Source organism: Vipera berus (genome assembly GCF_964194415.1).
Source record: "Vipera berus genome assembly, chromosome: 3".
Lineage (NCBI taxonomy): Eukaryota > Metazoa > Chordata > Lepidosauria > Squamata > Viperidae > Vipera > Vipera berus.
This window is the reverse complement of record NC_138204.1, coordinates 181468532-181491613: the sequence shown is the minus strand read 5'-3', so window position 1 is coordinate 181491613 and position 23082 is coordinate 181468532. Positions and strand designations below refer to the sequence as shown.

The following is a 23082-nucleotide window of genomic DNA, read 5'->3' as shown; positions in this document are numbered from 1 at the left end:
CCTTTCCTATTCCCTTAACCATCTTCCTGTGGGACTTTCCTGAAAATCTCCTTCCCCATTTTTTGAGAAAACGGTGAATATCTACTTTGGGAACAAATCTTAAAGCCTCAAAGCTACAAAATAAATTCAATTAATTCAGCAAATAATTTAAGCAATTTCATCTGTTTTTACTAAAAAGCTTCTATTTGTTGCTGGGGATCCACTATCCTATTCTCTCTCTAAGCTGTAAATTAAAGAAAAACTTTGGACTAATCCTATAAAAGTTCTATATTAATTTGGGGGGGGGGGGAAGAAAAAAAATCTTACATTGCATGTTATATGTTATTGATGACATCTTGTGGCGAAACCTGGTACAGCAAGTAAATTTTCCTTTTTCTGTTGTGAGAGCTGACTGAATAACAGAGCTGTCCTTGAAACAATGCTTAAAGATAAGTGTGGGAACACCTGGCACTGAATACAACTCTTCAGGAGGTGGAAAAGCTTTGACTATTATTAAAGCAGCCTCCATGGAAGATTTAACTGCAAACAACAACAAAATGGATGAATACATCCCACCACTTGATTATAAACTGATACTGGACACAATCTTGGCAATGGCAGAGCAAATTAAAGCCAAATTCCAAGAAAAATCTGACAACTTAAAGCCACCAAATCAAATTCTGACTGTAAGTGAGGAAATGATAACCCAAAACCAAATAGAAGTGGAAACTAACACTAAAATAGGAGACTTCAAAGAACAACAAAAGCAACCTACAGAAAACCTTAAAAGTCCAAACTTTAATGGCAACTACAAAATTTACAAGCCAAAAAGCAACAGCACCTGAAGAAAGCAACACCAAGAGTGAAGACAATAAAGACCTTCAAATACACTATATTGAGAATTCAATTAATCAAATGACAACCATAATACCAGCTACTACTTTCTACCTAACCCAGATAGAATTGGAAGAACAAAAAGATTTGACTGATTTAATGACAATTATATTATATCAACCATCAAAAACTGAATTATCAAAGCAAAAATACAATGGTTACAAAGGGGACATTTTCCTTGCAAAACTGACATTTGGATACACTCCCTGGATTCAAATAAGGGGTATAGGGAGAAAGGAAGATACATGTGATAATTTAAAGATGCCAAGAGGGAAGTATGATTGGCACAAAAGGAAGGTTTTCTGCCGGAGACCCTCGGATCTGCCCCAGTCCTGCCCAGGCCCACACAGGTGCCCCCGACGTGATGTCAAGCTGGCCACGCCCCACTCAGTAAGCCACGCCCATGCTGGCCACACCCACCCAGCCCCCCAATGGCAACCACAATGCTGATGCGGCCCTCAATGAAATTGAGTTTGACACCCCTGCTCTATCCTGATATTGTCTACTTCAAATGACATCAGCTTTTCAGCGTGGGGCAAAGAATAGTTCTCAATACCATCCAACAGATGTTTAAACTAAAACTGAACCAATGATGTGTTGTACTGAAAATATGCTTCCTACTTCAGATATAAGTTCTAACGTAGAGGCAAATGTTAGAAAACAAGCTTTTCATTTTTTAAGAAATCCAATCATATTCCATGTCCACCTTGCCTTAGGAATAACTTGTTTAGAATAAGTATCTATTCAAGTTTTTAACTGATAAATAGAACTGAGCAAGAAAAGCTGATGAATTGTTAGAAACAAATTCTTACCTAGCCAAATCCCAAACTCTTTCTTCCAGGTAGCATAATTTAGCAAAAAAAAAAGTGATTTCCTTCACATTGTTCATAAAATTTCCAGATACAAATTGGCTATTTTGTTGCAAATAAAAGGATGCAAACCTGCTGAAGGTGGAAACATTTTACTTTAACATTCAAACAGTTATGTTAGTAACTCCACTACAGTATATAGAATTATATCACTGTTTGTCTTTCTATAAAACAAATTGGCTCGAAAAACTTTACAATATGTTTAACACATGTTTGCATTTGAACACCGGGGTCGAGTCCATAATATTCCACAGCTTAATCAGTCTGTTAATACTAAAGATGCCCTCACACCCTTCTGCGTGAATTTATATACAACACATAGCTAAGAGTAAGAATTCAAAATATCACAAAGGAGTACAAAGACTAGAAAAACCATCAGCCTACAGTCTGTCAGACATCTAAACTCCGCAGCCGTTCCTCGAAGTACTCGATCACAAAAACGCAACTGCCCCAGCTTTGCTATATTCATTTTACAGCCGAAATTAAATGAGGTAAAATCCCAGCCTGATCGAGTCGAGTGCCAGACGCCCGTAAATTCTTTTCCATCGTGAGGCGAATAGATCAGAAGGGGCAAAGAGAGCGAAGCTCCAATCGCGATTATCAGTCGCCGGGAAGAAGCCGGCCCGGACAACTGAGTCTTCAGAGAAATCAAATATGGCGGGAGAAGGCGGGAGGCGAGCGGCCTCGCCTCCAATCACTTCCTCAGTCCCTTTTCCCTTCTCTCTGAAAAGGAATCCCAGGCCCCTCCCTCCTCGCACCTGTTGCGCGCGGCCAGCAGCCAGTCCCAGCTCCCCTTTGCTACCTTGCGCGACTGGTAGCGCCGCTATTTGCTCGCTCCCTCTCTCCTTCCCTCCCTCCTTGCGGCTGCGCCCTCTTTCCCGGCCTGGAAGCAACAGCAGTTGTAGCAACCTCGACGCCGCTGCCGCTTCCTCCTCTGTAACCACTCGGCTCCGGCCTTGACGTCGTTTCCTTCCAACATGGCGAGGACGGGAGGCTGCTGCTGCTTTCGCCGCCGCCGCCGCTGCTGCTGCTCTCGCTCTCGCTTCTGCCGCTGCTTCTAATGGAGGCTGAGGCAAACGGGCAGCGCTGCGTTCTTGTGAGATCCGATTCGTCCCTCCTCAGCGTCGAGCAGGGGCTGCGGTAGCCGCCTAGTCAGAGCCGGGTTTCGGTTCCGTCCGAGGAAGGGAGACTCTTTCCCGGGAAGTATCTTCGGGTCTCAGCCGGCGGAGCCCTGAGAGTCACCCCCGCTCATCTCCCCCCCCCCACTTTCCCTCACTTTCAGCGCGCCCTCATGTATGAGGGGAAGAAAACGAAGAATATGTTCCTGACGCGGGCTTTGGAGAAGATCCTAGCCGACAAGGAGGTGAAGAAGGCGCACCATTCCCAGCTGCGCAAAGCCTGTGAAGTGGCTTTAGGTAAATGGGAAGGAGAGAGCGCGGAGGGGGGGGGAGGAAAGCGAAGGAAGGGAACCCGGCTACCTGCGGCGGGCAGGCTGGGCCTTAGAATTGAACGGGGCGGCTGTCATTAGAGGGAGAGGCCGGCCTGGGAAAGCAAAGGCGACAGAAGGGGCGAGGAGGGTCGTTTAGGGTGAAGGGCTGCGTGCGCGGAGTAAGGGGCGACAGAGATGCACCGCGGTCAGTTTTCGGCTGGATTCGGAGCCGAAAGGGAGAGGATGAGCTGCCGTGGCCCTCCTGATAACGCGAGCCAGGCCTTTGTGATCTAGCAATGCGGCGACTCACTATCGAGGAGGATACCGGGATGTGAGACAGGCGGGGAACCCCTGTACGCTGTTCGTGTGTATTCTGTACTACCGGTAGTCTTGGGGGGGGGGGGGAAACACCTGGTGCGTGAATCACGGTGAACAGGAAGAATATTAATTATCAATTAACCATCCGCCTCTTCCCCCTCCCTTGCGTCGACGGCGAAATATAATCGGTTGCCTTGACATGGCTTTTTTTTTTTTGCCTCCTCCTTCGCTCATAAACACACCCTGCATGAATAGGCAAGAGAAGGTGTGTAAAGAGTTGACCTGGAAGAACAAGGCCGTCTGCGAGGGAGCAGGTGATGGGCGGGGTGGGGGGGGGAAGAGAAAGGAAGCTGAAGACAAGAAGATGATGGAAAAAAAACAAGGGACAGTGATACCCTGGCAACATTTAAATTTGATACTTGATTTGAGAGGCTATTGTGTAAGGAAAATGCAGAACAACAGAAAAGGAGGCAGTGATGGAAGAGGGCATCTATTGTAGCATACAGAGGGGGGGAAAAGAGTTGTTTGGAAGGATTAGTGTTTCTTGTCTTACCAGTTTATTTAAGGAAATATGAAACTGATATATATTAAATATGGACTTAAATATTCCTTAAAATATTAAAGGAACGTAATCTAAATATCTCTACTTAAGGCTTTTGGTCCAAAAAAGGTATTTATTGAAATGTTTTATGGGTATCGATATAAATGTGGATATTCATCTTATCATTTTCTTTCGTTGTGTTATATTCTGAGACATATAAAATAGTACGCAGTGGGTTTCACTTCTTGTATAAAAGTAGTGCAACCCAGTGGGTTAACTAGTTTATACGTGGTTATATAAAACTATGCAATTAGTCCTAGACCAGGCAATTGATATTTTTGTTGTTACTTGCATGTTATTAAATATTTACATAATTTGAAAAAAATATATATCTTGTTCTTTACTTTTGACCAAATAGCATTACTTTATCCACATTTCTAATCTAAATATAATTGTAAAATATTTTAAATTCATTCTATCTTCCATATTGTCAAAGCTATTGAGATTCAATGTCTTTTTTAAATTTATCAGAAGAAATAAATATAACTGATTTTTTTTAAAAAAAGGATCCAGATGCTTTTTTTAATAGTATCTCATTTCAAAAGTAAAATTTAGTAGAAAATAATTAGATCTTACAAAGCTAAAAGAGAAGGACATATATATATATATATGTGTGTGTGTATATACATGTGTGTGTGTGTGTATATGTGTGTGTGTGTGTGTGTGTGTGTAAACAGAGTATTAAGGTACTGTATTGAAATTGACTCTCATGAGAGCCTTTGCATTCCTTTATGGTTAATAGTTGTTTGGAAAGCAGAAATTATCTAGCACTTGGTTGTCAGTTCTGAATCTGGTTGCTGTATCAGTCTGATCTTTATTATATATAATTTGTCTTTTTTCACTATGGTCTTAGACTTTCATTACTGCAATTTGCAGATTAATGCTGTAAGATCTAATCATTTTCTATTAGATTTTACTTTAGATTTGCAGCTGAGAGTAGTATCAGCATAATGCAGGTAACTAAAAGTTTTTCCTCCTGTTTTAAAACTCATTTAATTCCAATTTATCCTTGCTCAAAATATATTCACCACACTAGTTAATAGAGAGTGCACAGTCTTTTTCTCATTCTTTTGCTGACCTAAAATTTTTGCCATATTCTCCCCAGACCATGATTTCTTGCCCTATGCACAGGTTTTGTGTGAGGACAGAGAGATATTTTTTTTTTTTTTTTCCCCTGCCCAAGATGGCGACGGCCGCAACTTAGGCTTCGGGCGCTCTTTGAGGGCTTCAAAGGATTTAGCTCGGGGAAGCCCACGGTATGTCGAGGCGACTCTGGGGGTGGGGGGTCGAAAAACAGCTGCTGGGCGCTGTTTTTCTGCGGCGCTGATCCCCCCCCCTTCGAGCTAGCGGCTTTTGACATCTGCCGCCTGTCAACCTGCCGGCCCATGATGGCGCCGAACGCTGCTACACTGTGCTACGCTGTGCTACGCTGTGAAACCCGAGATGTCAGCCCTGCTTTTTCATCTGCTGCTGGCCGAGGCGACTTCGTGCTGCTGTTGGCTGTGGCTACTCCGGGACTCGGGGTTTTTTAAAACAGCTGCTAAGCGCTGCTCTCTGTAGCGCTGAGCCACCCCCCCTCCGAAACAGCGTCTTGTGGATTCTAGCGAGCGGTGCCGAGAACTGTCTGTCGACTTGCTGAGCCTCATCATGGCGCTGAGCGCTGCCACGTCGTGAAGCTCGGGCGTCTGCTTTGTTTCCATCTGCTCGCGGGCTGAGGCAGCTTTGGGGATTGGGGATTGTTGGAACAGCTGCTGGGCGCTGCTTTTCGTGACGCCGAGCCCTCCCCAACCAGCGGTCTGCTGATTTGAACGAGCAGCGCTGAGAATTTCCTGCCGACCTGCTGAGCTCCGTTATGGTGCCGAGCACTATTACAGCACCGGGAAGCCCGGGATGCCTTGCCTGTCTTCCTTCCTCTGCTTGCTCGTCGTGGATACCCTCTGTTGTTGGAGGGGCAGCGGCGATGATCCCACCGGACGGAGATTCTTCTACTACCATTGGCTGGCTGGCACCGTTTTCTGCGGTGCGGAGCCTCCTCTCCTCCCGGATGGTGGTTGCAGACTGTGGGCCTGGTCATCGGCCTCGGCGGACATGCTAGCGAACTTTTTTATTCAATATAGCTGCTGGGACTACCTCTTTCCTCCGTTGGAGATGGTTTGGACTGGCGGACGGGCATTGACTGACGGCGCTGATTGGCGGTGTGAGGATCAACAGAGGCTTGGCCTCCTTGTCCTTTACTTTTTTGCTGCCAGGCAGGCGTTATGACTGGCTCCGTACCTGATGGGAATTAAGATCTCCCTATTGATAGTCCAATGTGGACGGGACCGAACCGTGGTGGGAGGACGGTTTTGGACTGGTCAGCGTCCGCCTCACTGGTGTGAGAGACCAGTTGGGGTGGGCCTGGCTCAGGATCCCCTTTTTCTCTCTCTGCTCCAGTCAGATGCCTCAGCCGGAGTGAGAGGACGGCTGAGGTTGTCTTTTGGATTTCCTTCTCAGGTGAGAGCTGAGATGGCTTTGCAGATTGAGAGATACGCCCACTGGACTTTTTCTTTCTCCATCTATGTACCATCAACGAGCGATCCTCTGGATATATTTGTAACATCGGCCCTGAGAGACTATTCGAGCGCAATATGATCTATCGTTATTCCGAAGCGGATTTGTATGCCCTTAGGGCGGTTCCTGCCTCATGGGCGCGACCTGTCGCCTGTTTCCATACTCCCCTTAATGACGGGTCCCAGCTTTGGGACTCCGAGAGGTGGTTGGGCTTGGACAGGGGCCTCGAGTTAAGACGCGCTAAGAGGCCCCTGATAAGATTCTTAGCCGGTTATTTTAAGAGGTTAGGGAGGGGGAGGAAGGGGAGGGTGGGGAAGGAATCTGTAACCGGCACTCAGTCTGGACCTGTTAGAGGTCCCGACGGGATGGGGTCGGGGGAGGTGGCTGCTGGCGCTGGGAATGTGGGGGTGGGGCATCGAATCCCCACGGCGATAGGGTATGGCAGCAGGTGTTTGCGCGGAGGGCCATATCAACATCTGGGATCGCGCCCCCGATATCTCCGAGCGGTGGCGCGCTCCGACCCTCCGGTTAGCACCCTCCTACCCGGGGATGAGGGTGATCAGGCCCCTGAGCTCAGGTTGGTCTATTTTAACGCTAGATCCGTAGTTAACAAAGCTCCCCTCATCCGTGATCTGATCGAGGAGGAATGTGCGGATCTAGCGTGCATCACGGAAACTTGGTTGGGTTCGGAGGGAGGGGTGCCTCTCACCGAGTTATGCCCGCCAGGTTTCCGGGTGCTGCACCAGCCACGGGCTCAGGGCAGGGGCGGTGGGGTGGCAGTGGTTATTCGGGAGACTTTGTGTCCCCGGGAGGCCACCATTGTCCAGATGGCCGGGAGTGAATCCCTCCTCTTGAGATGTGGTCCTCGGGTTCAGTTGGGCTTGTTGCTCACATACCTGGCGCCCAGCTGTGTGGCAACAGCCCTGCCTGAGCTGCTCGACACCCTCTCAGGGTTGGCGGTGGAGTTCCCCAGGCTTATTGTCCTGGGTGACTTCAACCTGCCATCACTGGGGGGGTCGTTGGAGTTAGCTCGGGAGTTCATGGCTTCCATGACAGCCATGGGCCTGACCCAGGTTATTGAGGGCCCTACTCACGAGGGGGATCATACTCTCGACCTGGTGTTCCTGTCTGGACAGTGGTTGGATGATCTGGGAGGGGGTTCTCCGTCCATCACCCCTCTGTCATGGTCAGATCATTACCTCCTGAGGCTGGTTTTCCGTCATGCCATCCCCCGCCGCTGGGCGGCGGAACCGACCAGGTGGTTCCGCCCCAGGCGCCTAATGGACCCGGATCAGTTCCAGAGGGCGCTTGGGCCGATACCTATCACCCTTACCCACAGCCCAGTCGATGCTCTGGTGGAGGCCTGGGAAACGGCTGCCACCAGGGCACTCGACTGTGTTGTACCCATGCGACCTCTGACTCGGCGCAGATCCCGTTGGGCTCCATGGTTCTCTGTGGAGCTCCGGGAGATGAAGCGTCGGAGACGAGGTCTAGAGAGCGGTTGGAGATCCAGCCGATCCGAATCCGACCGATTGCAGTTAAGAACCTTCATAAGGTCTTATCTTGCGGCGATAAGGACGGCGAAGTCTAACTACTTTGCCGCCCTTATCGCGTCCGCAGATAATCGCCCGGCCGCCCTGTTTAGGGTGACTCGCTCCCTCCTTAACCAGGAGGTGAGGGAGGATCCCTTGCAGGGACGAGCCGAGGAGTTTAGTCATCATCTGACGGACAAAATCGCTCGGATCCGGACCGGCTTGGACTCTGACTGGGCAGAGTCTGATGTGGAGGAATCAGGCGGTCTTGAGCACGTTATCTGGACTGAGTTCGACCCTGTTTCCCCTGATGATGTGGACAGGATCATGGGGAGACTGAGCTCCACCACCTGTTTGTTGGATCCGTGCCCCTCCTGGCTAGCTTATGCGGCTCGGGAGGGAACACGAGGCTGGTTCCATGCAGTGATAACTGCTTCTTTGAAGGAGGGTGTCTTCCCTGCCGCCTTGAAGGAGGCGGTGGTGAGACCCCTCCTCAAGAAGCCTGCTTTGGACCCGGCTGTTTTAAACAACTATCGTCCAGTCTCCAACCTTCGCTTCCTGGCGAAGGTTGTTGAGAGTGTGGTGGCGCATCAGCTCCCTCTGTTCCTGGAGGAAACTGATTATCTGGACCCGTACCAATCGGGCTTCAGGCCCGGACACAGCACGGAGACGGCATTGGTCGCGCTGGTGAATGATCTCTGGAGGGCTAGGGACAGGGGTTGCTCCTCTGTCCTGGTCCTATTAGATCTCTCAGCGGCTTTCGATACCATCGACCATGGTATCTTGCTGCGGCGTCTCAGGGGGTTGGGAGTGGGAGGCACCGTCCTACGGTGGTTCTCCTCCTACCTCCAGGGCCGCTCGCAGTCGGTGTTGACAGGAGGGCAGAGATCCACCCCGAGGTCTCTCATTTGTGGAGTCCCTCAGGGGTCGGTTCTCTCGCCCCTCCTGTTCAACATCTACATGAAGCCGCTGGGCGAGATCATTCGTGGTTTTGGGGTGGGGTATCACCAGTACGCTGATGATACCCAACTTTTTCTTTCCACCCCGAACCAACCCAGTGATGCCCTCTCCGTGATGTCCCGGTGCCTGGAGGCGGTCCAGGTCTGGATGGGGAGAAACAGGCTTCGTCTCAATCCCGCCAAGACTGAGTGGCTGTGCATATCGGCGTCTCGGGTTAACCAAGTTATTCCACCTCTAATGATGGGGGGTGAGGTGTTACCCCCCGTTGATAGGGCTCGCAACTTGGGCGTCCTCCTGGATTCACGGCTCAATTTTGAAGATCACATAGGAGCCGTGACCAGGGGGGCTTTTGCACAGGTTCGCCTGGTGCGCCAGTTGCGTCCCTATCTGGACCGAGACGCCCTACGCACAGTCACTCATGCGCTTGTGACCTCCCGTTTGGACTACTGTAACGCTCTATACATGGGGCTGCCCTTGAAGACCACTCGGAGGCTTCAACTGGTGCAGAATGCGGCCGCGCGAGTTGTAATGGGGGTTTCCCGATACTCCCATGTAACACCTCTACTCCGCGAGCTGCATTGGCTTCCGGTTGCCCTCCGGGTGAAATTCAAGGTGCTGGTTATCACCTATAAAGCCCTACATGGCCTGGGTCCGGGTTATTTGAGGGAACACCTGCTGCCGGCATCAAACGCCCTTCGCCCAGTGCGCTCCCACAGGGAGGGTCTGCTCAGGGTTCCGCCGGTGAGAGATTGCCGGCGGGTGACACCCAGGGATAGGGCCTTCTCAGTGGGAGCGCCTGCCCTCTGGAACCAGCTGCCAGTAGAGCTGAGGACTGCTCCCGACCTCCGATCATTCCGCCGGGGCCTGAAGACCTGGCTCTTTGAGCTCTCGGGCCCAGGCTGAGGGGAAAATTTTAACTGGGGTTTTAATGTACAGGGTGAATTTAATGCTTTTTAAATTGGTTTTAACTTTTGTATGTTTTGTTTTTAATTCCCTGTAAACCGCCCTGAGTCCTCAGGGAAAGGGCGGTATACAAATGCAAATATTAAATTAAATTAAATTAAATTATTCTGAGATTCTCATTTTCTTAAGGATATTCACAGCTTGACACAGCTTGAAAGAATTGATGGCCTTTCTGTGGTCAGTTAAACACTAGATTTTTAGGCTTTCTCAAATATCCAACATACATTAGCAGTAATGTCTTTCATTTTCAGATTTTTATAAAGCATACTGAATATCTGCCATCTCCCTTTCTTTGTAGACCTCTAATCTGCATTGGATGATCTTAAGAATTATTTTGCTAGCATTAAAGATATTATGCAGTTGTTTGAACATTCTGTTAAATGTTCTTTCTGTAATTAGTTACTTGACAGATCTATTTCAATCTGTTGGATATTCTTATAAATGGAATATCTTCTAAAGTATCTTGGATGTTGACATATGTACAAATTTTCAGTACGCTCCTTCCATCTGTAATCTTATTTGAGACAAATTATCTGTCCATTGACATCTTTTGGCATACTAATTGAAGGTTGTGACTTCTTCCTGTCTTGGAGTCTTTACTTGTTTTTCTGTGTCTGTTTCCATCTTCCGTAGTTTTGCAAATGTTGTTGTAATACTACTTTTGTCAATTCTAATAGCTCTGCTAATTTTTTTTGTCAAGTTCCTTGCTGAGATCTTTTTCTTTCTTGGATTTATTTTTCTAACCAATCTCCCTGCTTGGGAGTGATTTCTTTCCTTTGCCTTACCAAACTTTCTCCCCCTTGGAGTATTTGGAGAGAAAGGGCTTTCAAAAGTATAAGCTGTTTTTGTAGTGTAGCTGTGGCTTCCAACCCCAAACTATAGTGCAGTTGCATTGCTTTTTATGTGTACAAGACAGAAAGCAGACATGAGTATTCTAAAGAGTTGTCTATTTCCAGCTTGTTAAGGACAACCATTAATGATTCTTCCTTAAAATTGGATAATAAAGTGAAGGAATGGTAAATGTAGTAAAGCATTTATGTATATTTTGCTGTTGGGCAATCCTTATTTGAACTGAGATCAAACAGGAAAAATTCTTCCTCCAGCTTGTTAAGATGAATCATCTTGATTTTCATTTTATTCTTATCATTAGATAATATCCTAATTAGTATAATATCTTAATTTTTTATAATATATATTTTCTGCTCTTTTGCTTTTGCCTGTTTTTCTTCCAGTGCAAGCCTTGTTACTTAACTACATAAAAGTTCTAATGGAGTCAAGATTAATCCGAGAAGTACGTAAAGTTATATTTAAAAACACTTGAAGTTCTTACCCACCTTCAAAGGTTTACTGAATGGCTTGGGCCAGTTATTTTCACTCTAGACTGTCTTAAATAACAATAGCAATAGCATGTAGACTGATAAACCGCTTCATATTGCTTCACAGCCCTCTCTAAGCAGTTTACAGAGTCAGCATATTGCCCCCAACAATCTGGGTCCTCATTTTACTGACCTTGGAAGGATGGAAGGCTGAGTTAACCTTGAGCCCAATTAAGTCGAACTGCCTAACTGCTGGCAGTCAGCAGAAGTAGCCTGCAGTACTGCATTCTAACCACTGCGCCACCAGGGCTCTTAAAGGGTATTGTTATAGAGAAAAATAGGAAGAAGTACTATATTTGCCAACAAAAGCTCCTCAGTAAAAAGCAGGATATAAATCTAATAAAAATACTGTTCAAATTGTAAAAAAATTACTAGGCTGACTTTGCTGAGTGATATGTAAAAATAACGTGTTAAATTTTGCCTATGGAGAAAAATCAAGATAACAGTGATTACTAGAAATATAGAAATCAATGTACGTAGTAAACTTGTTTATATTGACTATGCAAATCATTATGACAATCTAATAAAAGGTAACAAGCACATTTATAGAAGTAGGTTGCATAACTCATCCTACATGTATAGGTTGAGGAATAAATCTTAGAAAATCAGTTAGCTTATACCTTCAAGCTAGCTTCACTTTTTCATTTGAGAGGAAAGATATTGACTATGTTCAGAATATAGAAAGGGCATAGATTGTGTACTCTCCTTCTTTTCCATTTCTTAAATATTCATTTTAATCTGTTACTATGCTGTTCCAGTCTTCATGTTTTACAGTCAAATGAAAACTGGATCAACAGTCAGTAAAAAACAAAGCATTCCTATGAAGGTTTTTTAAAAAAAAACAACCAAAAACTTGACCTTGCAACACATCAGGTAAAGGAAAACCTACCACTACTTTAAATAATTGAAATACTGTTTGAAATATGAAGAAACGTTTCCTAACATTCAGTTGGAATCTGTTTTTTTAAAAAAGAATTAAATCCTTTATTTGTTATAATAGAAACAGAACTTGGTGATTTCTCCATATAATATGGCTACGAAGATTCTCAATCATCCAGGTCCGGGTTGTCTCAAAGGTACTTTTTTTAAAAGGCAACTAGACTTCCTTAGTTTTTTTCTTTGAAAACATTCACTTCTCTCCCAAGAAACTTTTTCAATTTTGAAGAAGTTTCTTGGGTGAGAAGCAAGATACTTTGAAAGTCCAGTTGCGTTTTGGAAAAGCACTTTCGATACATTTGCTTCAGTGTCTCCGAAGTGTTTTTAAAGTTGGCTCCCAGGATTGCATACAGCACGAGGTGTTTTGTGATCCATGTAGAATAAAATAGAACTTGTAGATTTAGAAATTATTTTGATGATGCAGTCTAAATTTGCATTTCCATTTTTTCAGTCATCTTATACTGCTGACTCATACTCAGTTTGTAATCAAATATTAATCCATGATCTTTTTTTCCCCAAGTCCATTTAATAAGAAAGATCTCAGATTTTATCCCTGTGCACTTGATTTCTGTTACCCAGATGAACAACTTGGCATATTTCTCTGATGGTTTCAATCTGTTTCCTTAATCTAATTTTAAATTTTATTCCTACCTTCTAGACTATTAGCCACCCCACCCAATTTTATATTATATTCATCTTTAGTAAGCATTGGTTTCTCCTCTTAATCCTGTTACAGGTAATCCTCCCTTAATGACCCTAATTGAGACTGGAATTTCTATCACTAAGTGAAGTGGTTGTTAGATGGAAGATGATTGCACCACTTAGTGATGGCAGTTGCAGTAATTCCAGTTAATGTTGTTAGACCAGGACCATACTGTTTAGTCCAGGACTTCATGCTTCTTCTGATCTGTATTTACCTCCACTTCAACTCCCTGACACAGCTATCTCTCCCTGTTCCCATATCTGACATTTTTGCTTTCCTGCACTCTGCCACCTACCCCACTGCCTTCGGCCTTTCCTGAAAGTGCCCTTTGAGAACCGGTCTGCTGGCTTCAATGTATTGGAATCTGCTGGCTCTTCACAAGGCTTTGCAGGAGGAAGGCTGGGCTAAGAGTGAGCAGAAGACCTGCGGATAGGTTTTTTGGTGCTGGGCTTTCCTCCACCCTCGTTAAAGCCCTGCAGGCTGAGTCTCCAGGAGCACTTCCCATGTGAGGTGCAGAGCCTGCACTTCACCTCTGGGAAGGTATTTTCCTTCCGTTTCCTCCAGTTTTGCTGCCACTCTGAATAATGCCTCAGGCACAGTTTCTATTTTCACCTGGGGAGCCACCTCTTTTTCTGCCTCACCTGTTGATGGAGAGTGCTGCACGTCACCATCCTGTCCCAGGCCTGCAAGCTCCCTATAGCAGATGAGGCTCTGTCACCGTATCATGCTCAGTGCTCACAGCCACCGGCTGCGTCCTCACCCAGTACCTAGATTCTGGGCCAGCAGCAGAGGAAGAAGACAGCAAAGAATCAGCTGGAGGTGGGGATGGTGTTGTGTATGCATGTGTATTGAAATGCCCCTGCAGTAGAAAGTGCATGTGGGCTTCCAAGTGGTGGAATTTTGATCATGTGACCACAGTGATGCTATTGCAACCATACTTTCAAGGACCAGTTGTAACTATTGTTTGTTCAGTGCTGCCATTACTTGAACAGTTGCTGAACCAATGGTCATTAAACAAGGACTATCTGTAATGAAAATTACTGAAAAATAAAGGTTCAGAAGAGAACATTGTGGTATCCCATATAGTACTTTATTCCAATTTAATGAGAAAACATTGATAAATACTCTGAGTACAATTTTCAAGTCAACTACCATGTTTTCCCCAAAATAAGACCCACCCAGAAAATAAGCTCTAGCTTGACTTTTTAGCATGCTGCAAATATAAAACCCTATCCCAAAAATAAGCCGGGGTGGGGGTGGGCAGCACAGGAGGTGGTAAGCACGCGGGGGCTGACAATGTCTGGCAGCAGCTGCAGCCCATGCCACGCAGGTAAGTCAGCATGAAGGCAGAGGAAGGCAGGCGATCCAGATGTGCTGCCTGGCTTGTGGGAGGCTTGCATGGTGGTACCAGCAGCAGGCAGAGGTACAGGGGGAAGGCAGATGATCCAGATGCACTGCATGGCTGCCTGGCTTGCAGGAGGCTTGTGCACACCAGGCAGTGGTGCAGCACATCCAGATCACCTACCTCCTCCCCTGTGCCTATGCCTCCCCCTGCTGCCAGTGCCACTGCGCCAGCCTCCTGCAAGCCAGACGGCCATGCAGCACGTCCAGATCATCTACCTCCCCCCCATGCCTTTGCCTGCTGGTGGTCCTGCCGCACGAGCCTCCCACAAGCCAGCCGACCGCGCAGCATATCCGGAATGCCTGTCTTTCTCCTCTATCTCTGCGCTCGGACTTACCTGCGCTATGCCAAGGGGCCGGCAGGCTGTGGCTGCTGCCGGACACCGTCAGCCGCTGCAAGCTCACCACCTCTTGTGAATGCACTGGGGTGGGTGGGGTGCCCAGCTGGGCTGATCACCCTGATACTGTGTTTTCCTGAAAATAAGCCCTAATGTGTCTTTTGGTGCCAAAAAAATATGAGACCGGGTCTTATTTTCAGAGAAACACGGTATGTATTTTATATGTTATGCCATTCAGTGCACGCTTGCTTGATAAAAAGAATGGGATAGAATATTAGATGTTTTTCTGTAACCAAGATGTTATTACATCTTGCTTTGATGGCAATATATATTTGTTATTAATGGTAATACCTTTACTTACTATTCTCAAATAAAAGTGTTTTCATTTTGCAGAAAAAGGACTTTTGCCTACTATTATTTTTACATAGTTCTTAAATGTTTTCCTTAGCATTTGTGATCATTTGCTCTTGCAGTCCTGTTTTAATAGGCCATGATAAATGCTTTTAGTCCAGTCCTAACTAACTGTTCTTTAGATTGTAAAATTGACCATATAAAAAAGTCTAAAGTCTGTAGGAATTATATTTTTAGTATGCCATCTGAAGTTTTATTGGTATAATTTAGATGCCTAATGCAATTTCTAATTACCAGGTTTAAGGCTTGTTCGGTGATGATCAACAGATGTATCCAGTTATATGTTGTCTGTTTGCACATATGGTGTCAGGTTCTTTGGCAGCTGCTTAAACCATAGGATAGATTTTTTCCCAAGCCTCATACTTCCAGAGTTCTCTTGTACAAGATTTGCTGAGATAAATGGAATGGACTTGCAAGAATTCCAGCAACTGAGCTATTACCAATTTGGAATCAATATATTCCATCGAAACTGATGTGGCATGCTACCTGCAGAAGTCGTCAAGATATCCAACATAATAGATGTTTTCTGTCCGCATTGAGGAAATCGTGTTCAAAATATTAATGTGGTTTTCAGGTTGTTCAGAATAAGGAGCAATTGTTTAGGAACCAAACTACATACGTCTGGAAATTGAATCTTAGGAAATGGATTTTTCTTTTTGGTTTGAAATATCCAAGTAGCTTCCGCAGTCTGATAAGCTGATAAGCAGTGAAATGTTTCAAATAAAAAAGAAAAGAAGTATACTTGTCATGATTCAACTTCCAGACAACTCTATGTGGATGACTGAGAATCTTTATCAACGAATGATACACAGAATATTCTACCTCTGTCTTTTCAACACAACATGACTTAGAACTAATGGAGCCTGTCCATTTTGGTTGTCAGTTGTGATAGTCTTAAAGTAGGTCATCACATGACTGGACCCAATTTTACAACCTTTTCTGCAACAGTCATTAAGTGAAGCCATTGTTCACTCTAGAGCAGACATGTCAAACACAAGGCCCGGGGGCCAGATCCGGCCCACAAAGTGGTTTCATGCGGCCCACGAAGCCATCCTGGAAACAGTGAGGTAACAGCCCCCACTGCCTTGGCCCTGGCCCAGAGACCCTCCTTCTGCCAGAGACCCTCAGATCTGTCCCACTCCTGCCCAGGCCCCCATAGGTTAGGTTTAGGTTTATTCAATTTCTATACCGCCCTTCTCCCGAAGGACTCAGGGCAGTTAACAGGGCATATATAAATAAATAACAGTACAAAAATTAAAAAGAAATTAAACCAATGCCCAATTAAAATACAATGACAATAAAATAGTAAAAAACCCGTTAAAAAAACCCTAATATTCCCCATCAGGCCAGACCAGCTAGTTCAAATAAGTGGGTCTTCAGCCCGCGGCGGAAGGAGCGAAGGTCCGATGCCATCCGGAGCTCAACCGGCAGTTGGTTCCATAGTGCCGGAGCACCCACAGAGAAGGCCCTCCCCCTGGGGGCCACCAGTCGACATTCCCTGACCGGAGGCACCCTGAGGAGGCCCTCTCTGTGGGCACGCACAGGGCGGAGGGGAGCAGGCAGCAGGTGGTCATCAGGCACCCTTGATGCGAACGATGTAGAGCTGGCCATGCTCACCCAGTAGGCCATACGCACTCTAGCCACGCCCACCCAGTAGGCCACACCCACCCTGGCCATACCCACCTGGCCCCCTGAGGGCAACCGCAATGCTGATGCGGCCCTCAATGAAATTGAGTTTGACACCCCTGCTCTAGAGTAATTTTGCAGAAAACCAGAAGTAAACTGGTTTCCTGCAAAATGTCATGAATTGTGATCAAGTGACTGCAAGATAATACAAACAGTCGAAATTCAGTCATATGAATCACAGGGGGCAGTCATCAGAATCAGGTTGTGTTCTGTCCCAGCCTACGTGAGTCCTTGTTAACTCACAAGGACAAACCCCTCTTTTAACAAGTAGGCTGGAAACGCAGGAAAAAACAAACCCCTTTTAATATTATTTACAGACCTGCAAAATGTCTCAAAAGCAAAGACAAACAAAACACGATTCAAACGGAGAATTGTCCACAGGCAAGGCAATCAGAACATGATCCCATGAAACTTGAGTCCTTTGCAAACGGTTGCCTTCAGCAACCAGCACTGCCCACACCTTCCCTTTTTATTATGCAGCCCCAAGGCATGGCTTCTCAATGCTTTCTCCTTTGCCCTTGGAGTTGCCCCATTACCTCTCTCTGTCCTGCTCTTGTTGCCTTTCAGAGTTTGCGAGTGTCTATGATGTCTTCCAGCTGTGAGTCCTCAGAGTCTGACTCAGCTTCCCAACACAGCTGGGTCTCAGCCTGAGCACGAGTGGAGGGGCCAGGATCTTCATCAGATTGTAAGTCCTGGAGCTCATCAGAGCCTTCTTCCGACTGATGGCTCTCCAGGCCCCTCCTTCTCCTCCTCTGATTCCCAAAACTCAACTGCCAGGTCCACTGGCTGACACGGAATCACAACAGGTTGTAAATATCTTTTGGGAACTCCATTGTAATTTTGAACATTCGCTAAGCAAACAATCATAAGTTGAGGACTACTGTATATACTTGAGTATAAGCCGAATTTTTCAGCCCACTTTTTGGGCTGAAAAATTCCACTTCGGCTTATACTCCAGTCAACAAAAAAACTTACCGAGGACTTGTGCGCGGCCGAGGCTTTGGTGCTTCCGGGATCGCGCGCACCTCTCCCAAGCCACCGCCGTCTGGAGACCTGCCGAAGTTTGGGGAGGTTTGGGGAGGTGCACGCGCACCTCCCCAAACTTCGGCAGGTCTCCGGACGGCGGCGGCTTGGGAGAGGTGCACGCGATCCTGGAAGCACCGAAGCCTCGGCCGCGCGCAAGTCCTCGGTAAGCTCCGGGCGGTCACTTGCTTCGCGTCTCCTGAGGGAAGGGGGGGCGACTGGAGCGGGCGTGTTTCCTCGCCTGCTGGGCGCCGCGATTTGCCCGGGGAACGTGCGGGCCCCGAATGGCAGCGTGGAGCGAGGAAGCGGACAGCCAGGGCTTCCCCGAGAGCCGCGGCCACACAGGGTATTCCTGTGTATTCAGGCTTGCAAAATGGCGGATCGAGCCTCTGCTGGCGGCAGAGGCTTGCAGAGCGCGGATCCAGCCTCCGCCAGCGGCGGAGGCTTGCAGAACGGCGGATCGGCTTATACTCGAGTCAATAACTTTTTTCAGTTTTTTGGGGTGAAATTGGGGGTCTCGGCATATACTCGAGTCGGCTTATACTCAAGTATATACGGTACCTGTATTTTGTTGTTCCTTCTGTCATAAAACAATGAAAGTTATAGAATGTAATTAAAAGTGTCATTCTGGAGAGGTAAATTGCTCATTCCTGTCTTCTGTCATTCTTTCTGAAGGATTCAGGGAACCTTTTTTAATCTAGGTGTGTGATAGCACTCACTTCAGCAACAAAGAACAAATCAAACTGAGTTAAATAGGCTCCCTCCCAGTTGGCTATAACTCAGTGTTATAGATAGTCCTCAACTTATGGCCGCAATTGAGCTCAAAATTTATGTTGCTAAGTAATACATTTGTTAAGTCAGTTTTGCCCCATTTTATGATCTTTCTTGCTACAGTTCTTAAATGAACCACTGCAGTTGTTAAGTTAGTAACATGGCTATTAAGTGAATCTGGCTTCCCTATTGATTTTGCTGGTCAGAAGGTTGCAACAGGTGATCACTTGATCCTGGGACATTGCAACCATCATAAATGGGAATTAATTACCAACTATCTGAACTTTGATCATGTGACCATGGGAATGCTGCAGTGGTCATAAGTGTGAAAAATGGTCATAAGTCACTTTTTTCAGTGATTGTAACTTTGAACAGTCACTAAAGGAACTGTTGTAAGTCGAGGACTAGCTGTATTTGATTTCTAAAAAAAATAATAAAAATTAATAAAAATTACTTTCCAATTAGCATGACAACATTCTGATTTATGATCTCACACCTCCATTAGTTTAAGGGACTACCTTCTCATCTTTTTTTACTCTGTTGCTTAATTGGTATGCAAAAATTTACTTGCTTTTGTTTAAATTAGTGCTTTGGATTGAGAAACTATTGATCCAAGGTTAAGAAAAAAGATATTACCTTTTCGAAGCTAAAGCAGAGGAGTGGTCAAAACCTGAATGTATTATCCTAGTCACAATGGAAAAAAAGGTATTTGCACAAAAAATCAGGAGGAGTCTGATATCACTTTTTTAGATAACAAAATATTAAGAAGGCATAAGTTTTATGAGCTGCAGCTCATTGCATCAGATGTATAGAGATGATGGGAGCTGCAGCTCATGAAAGCTTAATGCCTTTTTATAAGTTTGTTAATCAGAAAAGGTGCTACCAGACACCTCCTGAATTTTTGCCACTATAAACTAACACATATCTCCTCCTACAAACATATATGGAAATGCTTATTCTAAAAGCTGTTAAAACTTTTTAAGAAGTGAATTCATGCAAATAAAAAGGGCTTCACCAGTCTAACACTCAGCCACCACAGAAATCAGATGAAGAGAACATACAGATGAAGTGGCAGAGGAACAGGCTGAGTCAACTAATCCAGATCCTGAGCTAGAAAAGATCTTAATCCAGCACTGTGTCACAAATTAAGAGAAAAGCAATCAAAGTTAAGGAAGGAAAGAATAATGGTTTATCAAATTGTAGTACTAAGTTAGTAATAAGCTGGTAGTGAGAGCTATATAGAGACAGTTGCGATTTGGCTGTTTGTGGCAATCGATGAATGTTCTGTGCTTCCCCTTCATCAATTGAGCAGAAAATGTGTCATAGGATAAGATGCTCATTTAGCTCAGAAGTAAGTTCAGCATTCCATCTTATCAGCCACTGCCCCTCCCCCTCCAAATATATGGCCTGTTGGTCTCTGGCACTCTGCAGTCTTTGTCGTCCTAGCTGACCATGCTATACAAAGCTTCACACTACATGTGGTAGTTTCCTCACAAGACCTGGGGAAGATGGCCTGATATAGCCAACAGCCACCTTGTAAAGGGCCTTGTTTATGCCAGGATGAAGATAATTAACTAAATAAAAGCCTGGAACTTTATTTCCTGATCTCATATATTTGTTGCAAGAATCAGCATCTGAATTGTTTTTTGAGATTATTTATTACATCTTATCTGTCCCTCAGGAGGTCAAGGTATTGTACACAGTATTCCTTTGTACTGTTTCTTATCCACAACAGGAGCCATCTGAAGTAGCTTGGGGAAGAGTGATCATTCCAAAGTTCCCAAAGCTTCTGTGGCTCAGTATAGACTTGAGCCTGGATTTCCCTGGTGGCAATCCAACACCTTAACCGTACCACCACGCCTGCTTTTAGTAACATCAGTGCAATCCACTTGCATCATTTCCAAACCTTTCCAAAGAATCTCAGGCTGTAACCTAGTCACTTGCAGACTTAAATTATCAAACAATAATACCAATCTCAATTACATTACTGTAATATTCAATTTTTTAAATGGCTAGTTCTTTGTGTATTGAACATGCTACATCATTATTGCTATCTTGAGGAAAAAGGAATCTGCTAATTTTTAGATTTGTTTACTTGTATACATTTTGAGTTTCCCCCAGTGATACTCTTGTTTCTTAAAGGTTATGTTTCTACTCCAATTCTGACATTAGTCACCACCTGATTTTGTTTTAGAGAATTGCAAATTGTCCAATAGGATTTATGTTGGTAGGGATCTATTTACACAGATAAAAGCGCTATAAGTTTGTTTCCAGATCTGGTATTTAATACCTATAAGTATTAAATTAAATAAACCAAATTAATTTGTGAGAGTTTATGTCCAGGTATTTCTCTGGTAGGCTTTTCTGCAGACCTGTTTTGATTATTTCATTATAAAAAGTTTTGAAGTTTAGGCTGACTACAGTTTATTCTCAGACACATACTTCTCGTACTTCATTACTCCAAAAAAGTTTACTTGGCAAAAGGTGGCTATGAAGGTTGCAAATAGTGATCACATGACTGTGAGATGCTGCACATGTTGTAAATTGCAATCACTTGACCACAAGAATCCTGCAGCTGCAACTTTGAAGACAAGTTGCAAGTCTCCTTTTCCAGTGTCGTCATAATTTTATCATTAAACAAGTAGTCAATAAACGAGGTACTGTAGCATAAATATTTGTGTACAAGACTGGCCTTTTCTTAAAAATGCACAAAAATCCAAGTCAGATAATCTCAATATGGATTGTGTAATGGTTTACTGATGTTTCATTATGCGTATGAGTCTGTGTGTATACCCGCACATGTATAGACAAAACAACACAGAGAGAATTTGCTTGCAAATTCAGTATTTTGTATTCTGCTGAAGAACAGCTGAAATTCTGTAGCCCTGTAACCTCTTTATATTGGCTTTTGTGGTCATTTCTGGTTCTTCATTTCTTTTTCCCAAACATTGTGAAATGCTATCAATATTAACACTATGATATCTTAATTTTAAAAATGCCTACAATTTCTCTTCTGCAAAAAAGTATTTAACTCCAGTAATTTTGCTCATGTATAAAATGGTAGAATAATAACAGGCACTAAACAAAGTATCAGAAGTAATTACATAAAATATTTTTTCAACAAGAAAGTGCATGTTGGGAAAATTATTGTGTAGGATTGTATTGTATTATGGAAGCCAGATAATATTTTAATATGGGCAAGTTTAAAATCTCATTATATATTTAGGGAAATTCTAACTGGTTCATTCCTCATGACTTATTAAACTTGAAATGTTAGCTGTAACGTATTTGTAATGATGATGAAAGAAAGGAAATTGATGTATGATACTTCAAAAGCTTTTTCATTCTGTGTTTGCATATTTTAAATATTATAGCTTTTAAGATATTGTTTTGAATCAGAAAAGATGGCAATTTTTCACTATTTTTATCCATAGAAAATGTCTCATTTTAAAATGCAGTTGAAAAACCAATAATTGAGTTAAGCAGTAAATCTAATGCCAGTAAGATCTGAAAATTTTATAGGTGACAATCCCTAGGGAAAATTTTACATATATTAATTTACTGCCTAACTCCTAAATTTATTCTTAATATTAGTAATTATAAGTCTCCTTTGCATGAAACCAGCCCTTGAGATGTTCATACAGTTGTTTTGGAGACGTTTGGGAATGACTTGGTACTTACTGCCTTCTTCAGTTATTTTTCCCCACATTCCCGAGTCTAGTCTATAGCTCAGAGATTTACTGATGTTCAGTGAATACACTGTAATAGTAAGTATCATCTTAAATGTTTTTATATAATCCCCCTTCTTTCACATAAGGATAATATAAATAATAAACAAACAAGAGTTCAGTATAAGATGTAGCACAACACATTTAGGTGACTGCTTTATGTTTTATGTTTTTTGTTGTTTTATTTGTCACTATCAGCTGTACCTCTTCAAATTGTCATTTGTGAACACAGAGAATCCCAAACTGTAAAGTATCCCAGATTGCAGCAGCTTCCTTAGAAGTTTGCAAACTTTAAAACCATTTATCATGTATTCCTAGATCTCCCTCACAAATATGTGAAAACAATATAAGGAATAATATCATGGATGCCATTAGATTGACATGCTTTTCCCATATTTTTATATTATAGGAAAAATTGCTGTTTATATTTATTTAGTACTTTGGGAGGGGGATAAGTAAGTTCAGCTTTTTAATTTGAAATGTTATATATGAGATGTGGGAATTAGTTTTATTTTAAAGTTTTAATCATTCTTATAAAAAGGTTTTATTTACTTTTTTTTCCAGAGGAAATAAAAACAGAAACTGGAAAACAAAGGTAATTTTGTTCATATTAA

At 44.1% G+C, this 23082-nt stretch overlaps 1 protein-coding gene across 2 annotated transcripts in view; it reads left to right on the top strand.

Annotated features, from left to right (window-relative positions):
• The first annotated feature begins 2435 nt into the window (after nucleotides 1–2435).
• Nucleotides 2436–23082, top strand: part of ARFGEF1 (ARF guanine nucleotide exchange factor 1) — a 68892-nt gene continuing 48245 nt past the window's right edge. For both annotated transcript variants that reach the window (XR_014026131.1, XM_081325286.1), the window contains exons 1-2: nucleotides 2436–3157; nucleotides 23033–23063. Coding sequence is in view for 1 of the 2 variants with exons in the window: in XM_081325286.1 (XP_081181412.1) it covers nucleotides 3034–3157; nucleotides 23033–23063 (155 nt within the window). In the remaining variant the exon portion in view is untranslated. The remainder of the gene's footprint in view (nucleotides 3158–23032; nucleotides 23064–23082) is intronic.